A 10,478-nucleotide genomic window follows, 5' to 3' on the forward strand; every position below is an offset into this window, starting at 1 on the left:
TTCCTTTCAAAGCGCAGTGGTGGAGGAGGGGAGGGAATAGTCAAATCGTGCTTGAAGTTATAAAGCAGACCCTCCTCCTCCAATGTGTAACAGATTGGAGTATTCAAAACCGAGAGAAGTGCCTGTTTTCAACTTTTTGCACACACTGATTATTAGTTCTTTGGCGAGCACAAGACTACTGCTTTGAATTCTAACAAATTTTAAAAAATGCTGTAGACCAACCTGTCTAATTGACAAATATATTATAGGCTACAGAACACATTTTCATGGTGCTCTCTTTATTTGCTCCTACTGGAGTAAGGAAAAGGTGTTCGTAACCAGTGCTGAATGTCACCTCCAGTTCCAATGGATTATAACCAGACCATGGCTCCTCCAGTGCCGCCGCACAAACCCAAAACTTCCCGGCCATTCGAGGCTCAGGAGCGGGTGTTGAAGTGCGTACTACTCGGCGATGGAGCGGTTGGGAAGACCAGCCTAGTTGTCAGCTACACAACGAATGGCTATCCAACGAAGTACGTCCCCACTGCGTTTGATGACTTTTCAGGTGAGCCAGTTAAAATCATTTATTGTGGTACTATTCTTGGACAAAAAAAAGAATGATACATTTGTCTCCTACAGACATCAAATCTGCATCTTCCCAGCCAGATAAAATAAACATAAAACATGTTTTCTGTTGCACATTGCTACGTTTTGATTTTGACTATGGGCCAACACCCATATATTGCACATTGCTACATTGTAACAAAGCCTTAATTGACCATAGTGAACATCTGTTACATTGTAACGGGGAAATGCGCTGGCTCTCTCTTGCAGCCACCCATTCTGCGGAACGAATCACCTAACTTTTCTTGTGTCATTTTGTTGCCCTCGAGGCTAACAGCAGCGATTGTCTGTCTGCAGATATTTGTATTATTGCACACAAATTATGCGCCCTGGTCATTTTATACGCCCGGGCCTGTTGTAATTTCCAGTTGGCAGAATTCCATTTTCCAAAACGTAGCCACCAGCAAATGTTTGTCTAACGTACCGAATGGTTGAAAACTTAAACGGCATACTTGTTGAAACTAACCTCGGTTGGCAAGTGATGACAACGCCCGCACACACTGACGTTAGCGCGTCATTATCTCAGTAGAGGCCTATTCTTCCTTTTGAAGTTTTCGCTATAAACTTTGATCTCAGGAAACCTCCACCAAAACACAATGTCTGAATTAATCTAAACTTGCATGACATGTTAACTATAGGAGTCTAGGGAAGGCTTGATTAGGAAAATGACACCATCTTTATGGCCATTCAAAATGATAGACACAGCTGCTCTTACGTTCATCAGGAATATACATCTATTATAACCATTCTATCATTCTAAACACCTAACTATACTTATGCTAACCGCTATGGAAAGTTTTGAATGAGACTATTGCATATTTTTAATAGGCGTATACACACACTAATACCCTTAGTATTCATCCCTCTCTCACTGCCCTCAGAAATCCAAGTTATCCTAAAATGAACAGCACATTCTTGTTGAACATGCTTCTCGCAGGCAGGCATGGTTTTGGATTGCACAACTCTGGCCATTGTTGTCAGCCTTGACCTGAAACCCGTCTCTCTGCTCTAATGGAATGGACACATCTGTTGCAATGGCTCTGAGCAGAGATTGTCTTTCTCCCTCATGACAGAGAGGGATTGTGCAGTTGGGGCCCCATTTGATGATGTCATGAGTCAGTCCCTGGAATCAGAGCCCTCTTTTGAAAGCTGATTTCTGGGCAGTTATGCAATTCCACAGGTGACACTTGGGGTAGAGGAAAGAGAGGGAGGAAGGGATGGAGAGAGAGGGAGGGCAGAGAGTTTTGGGCCCAAGTAGAATACAAGGCAGATCATATGTCAGGGATTTGGGAATGATTGCACAATAGGCGCTGGGTTTAATGAGGAGTAGTCCGATGCTGTGGCGGACTAGTCCCCACAGCTCTTTGATCAGGTGATGTGACCATATACCCCGGGCGCTTTGTAAACACTTCCATAAGCTTCACCACATTGGGCTCTTTTGAAACATGGCCTATAATGAAACTGCTAGTGACATGACTCATAGTACTCTTCCAATCTGGAGAGAGCTATTGGGAGAGTCACTAAACAAACAAATCTGCTTTGTTTTCCTCTGTAGACAGCTTGGCAGGGCTTTCAAAGCTTGAAAGAACAGAATATGGTATGAAAGAGAGTAGTTATTGCCTTTACTTTAACTGGGCGAGTGGGTGGGCGAGACAAGACCGCCACTCTGAGTTAGGGGGATGGGTGAGTTTTCTGTTCACTGTGTCCAGGGGGTATGAAGTACGTCAAACTGGCTTGCCTTTGTTTTTCCCAGAGGATATTTTGGTGGGCTGGCCTCTCATCTGTCAGGGGTCTCTTCCTTTCTGTGTGTGTGTATGTTTGTTTGAAGTGTCAGGTGGAGCAATGTGGAGGCAGATGAGACTATAGCCCTGCTGATTTTTTTTTCTCCCTCTCTCCCTCTCTCCCTCTCTCTCCCTCTCTCCCCCTCTCTCCCTCTCTCCCTCTCTCTCCCTCTCCCAACAGCGGTGGTGCAGGTGGACGGACACCCTGTGAGGCTACAGCTCTGTGACACTGCTGGACAGGTGAGAACCCTAGCCTCATATCGACGTGCAGCAGAGCAACACTCCACACACTACATACAGTGCTTCCACACAGTATGCTTCGACCTATTGGTGCTGCGTTCACCGCTCTCTGTCACAGGCATGTATGCCCAGAGGAAAATTTATGCTGGGCACCACTGAATTTCCCCAACGGCCATTCTCCTTCTTCTGCTTGGTTCTCATACGTTACATGATTTTAGAGTCAGAGACGGTATTGGCTTTTGTCTTGCATGTCGACTTTGCTGGTGGGTATTGCTCAAGGCAGCATTCTGGGGCACCATCTTATTTCCCAGGCTCTACCACTACTCTGTGGCAGCTGTGGGGCCCGCTGGTTCTCCTGAGAATATCTCTCTAACACCCCCCCTAGAGAGAAATGAATTCCTGGGCTTTGCTGCCACTCTACATCTGAAGTGGGAACCAGGCAAATCCATTGGCATAGCTTTTGGTGATGGGGGGTTGGGAGGGGGGATTTGCGAATGGTTAGAGGCGTTAGAAAGGCGGGACCTCATTAGAACAGAACAGATCTGGGTTGAAGCCACGTTGTGTGGCAACCGCTAGGAGGGAGACGACGCAATCGCAGAAAGTAGCTGTTAATGCATGTTATTTTTTATCTCGTTCTGCTCTCTTCCTCTTTTCCCCCCACCCCCTTTCTCTGTAGTTGTGCAGGCATAGGCAGGCACGGTTGGTGTAACTGAGAGTTGTGCGCCTGAGCTCTGAGCGTCATGCTAAGCCTTTTTAACATGGTTAGATTGTTCTAGAAAGAGAAGAGGTTGTGAAAGCCCTGGTGTTTTCTCTCTGGGCATGGGTGGTGTCTTAATTTCATTCTATAGCTACAACCCAGAGAGCATAGTTTAGTTTATTAGGATTCCCGTTAGCTACTGCACATGCAGCAGCTACTCTTCCTGGGGTCCACATAAAACATATGAATACATGACAAAGTACAGAACAGTAAAAGACAAGAACAACGTAAGATATTACATTAAATTCAAAATATATATTTTTTATAGGAGAGACACCAAGAGACAACAAATATACTATTTACACTTAATATATGCATATTCTTACATACAGTACAGTTAAATGTGATCTTTATAACGAGGAGAGGCACTGTGAGAAATAGTTTTTTTATCCGTTTTTTTAAAGCTAAATTTGCTTTTTGCCTGAGTAACCTCTTGTGGCAGAGCATTCCACGATGACATGAGTGACGCATTAAATCTGTTTTTGGTTTGGGTACCGTGAAGAATCACATAGTGGCGTGTCTGGTGGGGTATGTATGTCTGTTTGAAGTGTATGCAAATAGATTATACAAGTGATTAGGCATTTTCAACACACAAATGTTTCTTAAAAAGACTAGCAGAGAATTAGTACATTTATCCTCAACCCTCAACCATGAGACTATCATGCATGTTGTTCATGTACAGTTGAAGTCAGAAGTTTACATAGACCTTAGCCAGATACATTTAAATTCAGTTTTTCAAAATTCCTGACGTTTAATCCTAGTAAAAATTCCCTGTCTTTGAGGTTTAGGTCTAAGTGAATGCTTTGAACCAAATGTGTTACTTTTGGTTTTAGATGTATTTAAGACCAGTTTATTGTTAATCACCCAGTCTGACACTGACGGTAAGTCCTTATTAATAGTCTCAGTGAGCTCACTGGCTGTAGGTGCTGATGTGTAGTGTGTGCAATCATCAGCATACATAGTCATTTTAACTTGTTGTAAGACAAGTGGCAAATAATTTGTAGAAATAGAGAAGAGCAGTGGCCCAAGTCAACTGCCCTGAGGGATACCGCACTGTACATATCTGATGTTAGAGAATCTTCCATTGAAGAATACTCGCTGAGTTCTATTGGATAAGTAACTCTCCAACCATGTGATAGCAGGTGATGTAAAGCCATAACAAGTTAGTTTTTTTCAATAACAAATTATGATCAGTAACACCAAAGGCGGCACTGAAATCTAACAATACAGCTCCAACTATCTGTCACGCCCTGACCGTAGAGATCCTTATTATTCTCTATGTTTGGTTAGGTCAGGGTGTGACTCGGGTGGGGAAGTCTATGTTTTCTGTTTCTTTGTTTTTGGGCCGAGTGTGGTTCCCAATCAGAGGCACCTGTCTATCGTTGTCTCTGATTGGGAATCATACTTAGGCAGCCTGTTTTCCACCCGTGTTTGTGGGAGCTTGTTTTCTGTTTAGCACCTGAGCCTGACAGAACTGTGCGCTTTCGTTTTTTGTGCGCCTGTGCGCTCCCACCATTTGTTATTTTGTTTGAGTGTGTTGTGAAATAAATGATCATGAACACTTACCACACTGCGCCTTGGACCACTTCTCTTTCTAACGAGAGCCGTTACACTATCATCTTATTAGCCGTTTATTTTAGCCAATCATCAGTCATCTGAGTCAGTGCAGTACAAGTTGTGCCCTTCCCTATATATATATATATATATATATATATAAATAAATAAAGTGACGTTCACTAGCACCGCAGGGCACTGCCAGTACTGTAAACACAATCACAACATCCAAGTTGTTTTTCCTAAGAAGACTTGACTGTGTTTGGTTGAGTGTAGAGTTCACAACCATTGGAATGAACACAAGGCCCAAACACTTCCCAGCGTACATGCACTGTAGTGAACTCCTCACAGTCGTCTTAAGGCTGAATGGATCTGTTTACTTTGTACACAACTTCTAAATCCTCCACTCTCACAGCCACAGAGAGATGGGGCAAACACATGCAAAGTCAACAAACACTTACTGTACATATATGCACTTTCATAGCAGGAGAGCAGATACCGCACCCTGAGAACGCCTGAGATAAACTATAACAACTGCTGCCATGGCTGTTAGGTCATTGTCACAAAACTGTAAAAAATTATAAACATTTTTCACGAAATGCCTGCTTGAATCACTGAGATTAGGATCTGTACTTATCTATTTCATAATTATGTTTTTTGATCAGATATGCATTGTACCAACAAATTCACAAAATTCTCATTACCGTAACAGTTTTCAAAGTTCCAAAAAGTAATAAAGAAATCTATATTTCTAATATATTTTTTTACATTGCTCCCCCTAATGAAAATGAAGGTTAGTTAAACATAACACTGAAAAAAATATGTCTAATGAAATTATACAATTATTATAAAATGAAATCTGCCTTTTTCCCAATTTGAGCTCTTTAACCGTTTCGATAATGAGAAAGCCAAGTGGGGTAAAGGGGGTGTTTGAGAATAATAAACCTTTTATGAAAGCATATAAGCGAATACATTAACTTGTGCTCAGCTAAGGACCACTCCTCTAGATGATCCACCATGGGTGAATAAAACTTTATTTAAAAACTGATTGTAGTTTTTACAGGAACTTGAAAAAGTGGTACGGTAATGAGACACTGTTTGTATGTAATAAATATTATACTTTAATGTAAACTTCAACTAGTATACCATTTTTATGATTTATTGACAAACTACAGCAACATATTTTGTTTTATTCAAATAAGTTAGGTTTTTCTAAATAATGTTTTAAATAACATTACCCAAAAATTTCATCTGGACGCATTTCGGTAATGTGGAATTGGGGTGAAAATGTTAAAAAAATCAGGCTGAAATTAAAATTGTATTTAAAGTAAGACATGTTTCCAAAAACGAAACATCTTAGTCCTCAGAATTATAGATGATTTTTGCAGAATGATAGTTGATTTTTGCAGATGCATCATGGTTATGTAACTAAATTTGCTACATACATTTTATAACTGGTTTCTTGAGAATTACCTTGTTAATTAAACAAAGTCACTCCCCGCTCAGCAAGATTGATGCATTTTGTATGTTAGCCAATATCTCTGCGCCATCACCTCAGTTTGCAAACACTAAAGGTGAAAGTATGATTTGGAAAGGAAAAGTGTGGGAAAAGACTATTCCAGTCAGAGGCTACTGAATATAAAAAAAGTACCTTTCCCTGTTAGGCTTCTGAAAAGGGTTAAAGAGAGAGGGATTTGTGTCAAGTTTCTGCCAGCCTTAATCTGTGTAATCAAGGATGTGGGAGGCCCTTGTTACCCAAGGCTCTGTGGCTCCACGGTGTTCATTTGGGAGATCAGTGTGATATAAAAGAGGAGGTTATTGCTCAACATAAACAGACTTCTCTCACATGGTTTGTTATGGAAAGATTATCACCACCATTTATTTCCACTGACATTCTGCCTGCTTGTTTTGCATTGACCTATAAAGCGATTACTGAAATGTGTTGGTGTGAAACTGGTTTGTTTGTGTGTGAACCTTGAAGTGAAATACATCACACACTAGAGTTGGTAAAACTCAACTACCTAGGGATTAGGTGCTTTGGAAAATGTTTGTAAGACCTTGATGGATTTTATAAAACATCATACGTGCTTGGAGCCGCAAAACGTCAAGACAATTAAGTATAGTATCCAGCAGAATTATAATTTTTAAATAATATTTTAGAAGTGAACTTATCCTCACTGCTGATCTCCCTCTTCACCTGTCTTCTATAAACATAAATTATTTTGGAAATATAGTTTCCTAAACATCTTCTCCCTTATGCTTTTTTCCCCTTCTATACGTGTTACAATGCTTATGCCAAGTCAACCTTTTTCAAGATACTCAGTTCACCATTTCTTTGGGTTCATATATAATGGGACTGGCCCTGTGTTGTTACTGCTGAATGCCAACCTCTCACTAACGCCCCCATGTCCCTTATCTCTCTCTCTCTCTCTCCTTAGGATGAATTCGATAAGCTCCGTCACTTCTGCTACTCGCACACCGACACCCTCCTCCTCTGCTTCAGCGTGGTCAGCCCTGCCTCCTTCCAGAACGTCTGGGAGAAGTGGGTCCCAGAGATCCGCCGGCGCTGCCCGCTCACGCCCATGCTGCTGGTGGGAACCCAGTGTGACCTGCGCGAGGACGTCAAGGTGCTGATCGAGCTGGCCCGGCGGAGGGAGAGGCCGGTGGCCGAGGTGGACGCCCGCGCCCTGGCGGACAAAGTGGGCGCCGTGGCGTACGTGGAGTGCTCGGCGCTCACCCAGAAGAACCTGAAGGAGGTGTTTGACGCGGCCATCGCCGTGGGGATGAAGCACGCCGATAGGAGGGCGCGGCGGGAGAGGAAGGTGCGCAGCACTGCTGATAAGATGAAGACACTGTCCAAGTCGTGGTGGAAGAAGTACGTCTGTATCCAGTAGAGAGAGAAGAGGAGAGGGATATTGACTAGGTCTATGAAACTGGGACTGGAAACGTGTTCAGATGAGCCTATGTTGTTCATATGGATTGAAGGACTTCTGTCTTAGCTCCTCTCAGATGACCCCACATTTTTAGGGTTGCAAAATACTGGGAACTTTCAATAAATTCCCTGGTTTTCATGAAATCCCAGTTGGAGGATTCCCGAAATCAGAAGGGAATAAGCAGGGAATCCAGAATCTGCCAACTAGGATTTCAGGAAAACCTGGGAATTTATTGAAAGTTCAGGGAATTTTGCAACCCTAGTCAAAATGAATGACCAAGGACCTACGGCTTAGTGGAGCGAGGGGATGGACTGGGGAGTGAGAGTGTCTCAAGTTGGAGGAGATCCACTGATTGGTTGATTGCAGAGACTGACAGGACTGTGCTCCAACCACTCCCGGTCTGCTTGAGCTGGTCTGAACTCTAACCTTTGAGCAGAGTGCTATCACAGAAGATCAAGGAGTAAAACCATCAATATGATTGACAATACAATGGAGCAAAGAGCGAGTTGAACTCGGAGCAATAATGAGTTTTATTTGAACTGATGGGTGGGGAGGGGAAAAGACTGGGATGTACTCTTATATGCCACCCTTTAAAAAAAGATTTAAATACTATATCATGATGTGCTGCATAGAGTATGTATTCCCCCCATCATCATACCTTATATATGTTCACATCTTTTATGCGATCCACATGACTCTGTAATCAAACAGCCGATAGATCTCATTGGTAGAGCTAGACGGAAACAAACCGAGGGATTAACGTGGAATTCAACTCAAACCAAACGGCGCTACTATACGAATACAGCTACAATACGTTCATATCTTACAATCGTATCAATTGCATTTACAGACAAGACTTTAGAGGTATTGATAAGGGACTTTTCCACCTGGCCCTAGTCATCACTGTCAGCAGCATGACCTGGCCCCATGGTCCTCTGGTGGTGGTCACTCTGTCATTGCCATTAAGCCAGGGGGTGGAGGGTTAAGCCTGGTGTGTGTGCGTGTGTTTATGTGTGCGTATTTATGTGTGTGTGTTTAACCACATGACCAACTGCAGCGTTACATTGTAAGTGTCTGTTGATACAGCTGCTGCCACTGTTAGCAGACCACACAGTGAGGGACTGGGCTCCCCAGACAGAAAAGTGCTCCTCATCAATACACATTAATGGTCAGACCTTTAAGAGCTCTCTCAACAATACACACCCTCATTGATCTCCACTCATCCTGCTTCAACCGGAGAACTCGGCGGTTTCCATCCAATAGCCACTCCTCAACTGATGGGAGCGTTGTCTCACTCTGTCGGAGTGAGGAGATTAGATTGAGGAACACAAGGTCATGTGGTGGTGCCACTGTAAATTGCACGTATCACGCTTAGCCCAAATACTTTGTTGGTGTTGTGCCAATGATGCCATGCGAATGGCCTTTAGACTGCACAGTGTCTGATGTCTCTCTTTGTCATTTGAAACGTTCGATTTTCACCCTTCCGTGAGAGTCGCAAGGTTTTCACTCCACTGTTGATCACTACATTTTTGTAATTACAGTACTATAAGCCCAAATTTTGAGTTCACTGGCTCTCGTTCTCCTCTCCAACAACCTTATGATAACGGGGCGAATCGCTAACGAAGCCAATTGTAATTGCTTCTTATTTTTCAGAAGCCTGTCTGTATGCTCTCTGTGTGTATCCCTTTATTTGGGGCATCAACTATAAAATGCACAGCCACTGATCAACCCTACAAACAAATGTATGAGAAATGAAATGTATATTTTGTATAACAATGTTGTTGTTTTTTCTGGGTAATTGTGTGTACATTTTTGGTCTGTATTCATCACAAACTATCCCTAAACCCCCCTAAATGGTACAGAATGAGACAGAAGTGTTTCACTTGCTGTCTGATACTGTCAAGGACTGTTTATAAAAGCAACAGAGATCTAAATAAATGTGAAATCTTAACAAAAACATGCCGTGTATCTGTGTTTCTATGCGTTTGCAGAGAGATATGCTAACTTTTACCCTGTGTGGAGTGTGTGAGGGATTGAATGAATCCTATCTCCCATTGAGTCTAAAATGAATACTGGTGACACTCCGTGTGAGGTCGAAGGTAAAAACACTATGTAAATGTGTTTTGAGGAACACTGTGTTCGTCACCCCCATCACACCCTAGTTTTGGTATCAGGCCTCGAGCTGTCCCACTGTGTGGGTGAAAGGTGTCCCTAAGCACTGACCCAAGGTCTGTTCTGTGTGCAACCTTCTAATTATTTAGTTCAGGTTTGGACTTGGGGAAGCTGATCCGAGGTCTATTCAAAGAACCTCCCTAAAGTCTAGAACCACAGACAGATAGGACAACCGCCAACACAAAACACTGCAAGTTCTTTTTAAAGAGCTTTACTGTCATTTTATTTTTTGTCATTTGAAATAGATTTCTAAGTCTTTTTGGAAATGATTTTAAAGCCCAATATGGATTTTTTACTGCTATGACGTGTGGTCATCCACACCCCCTCCCAAAATGGCTGCTGTGCCATTTCTTCACCTTGCATTACTTGACATAGATCCAGAAAATCGTTAAATGAAATCATTAAATCATCCATTTAAATCATTCAAATCCAGACGGA

General features: G+C 42.5%; 1 protein-coding gene across 1 annotated transcript; it reads left to right on the forward strand.

Annotated features, from left to right (window-relative positions):
• The first annotated feature begins 63 nt into the window (after positions 1-63).
• Positions 64-9,825, forward strand: LOC106612375 (rho-related GTP-binding protein RhoU-like). The gene is made up of 3 exons (XM_014213455.2): positions 64-544; positions 2,566-2,624; positions 7,374-9,825. The coding sequence occupies exons 1-3, from the start codon at positions 328-330 to the stop codon at positions 7,827-7,829; spliced, it is 732 nt and encodes a 243-aa protein (XP_014068930.1). The 5' UTR covers positions 64-327; the 3' UTR covers positions 7,830-9,825.
• Positions 9,826-10,478: the final 653 nt, after the last annotated feature.

Source organism: Salmo salar, chromosome ssa09 (genome assembly GCF_905237065.1).
Source record: "Salmo salar chromosome ssa09, Ssal_v3.1, whole genome shotgun sequence".
In the NCBI taxonomy this organism is placed as follows: Eukaryota; Metazoa; Chordata; class Actinopteri; order Salmoniformes; family Salmonidae; genus Salmo; species Salmo salar.

What these genes read in the sequence shown, in the direction of transcription:
- LOC106612375 (XM_014213455.2), top strand. Translation starts at nt 328, where the DNA reads ATGTCACCTCCAGTTCCAATGGATTATAACCAGACCATGGCTCCTCCA. An exon ending in TGCGTTTGATGACTTTTCAG is followed by an intron (nt 545 to 2,565) that starts GTGAGCCAGTTA and finishes CTCTCCCAACAG; the next exon opens with CGGTGGTGCAGGTGGACGGA. An exon ending in TCTGTGACACTGCTGGACAG is followed by an intron (nt 2,625 to 7,373) that starts GTGAGAACCCTA and finishes CTCTCTCCTTAG; the next exon opens with GATGAATTCGATAAGCTCCG.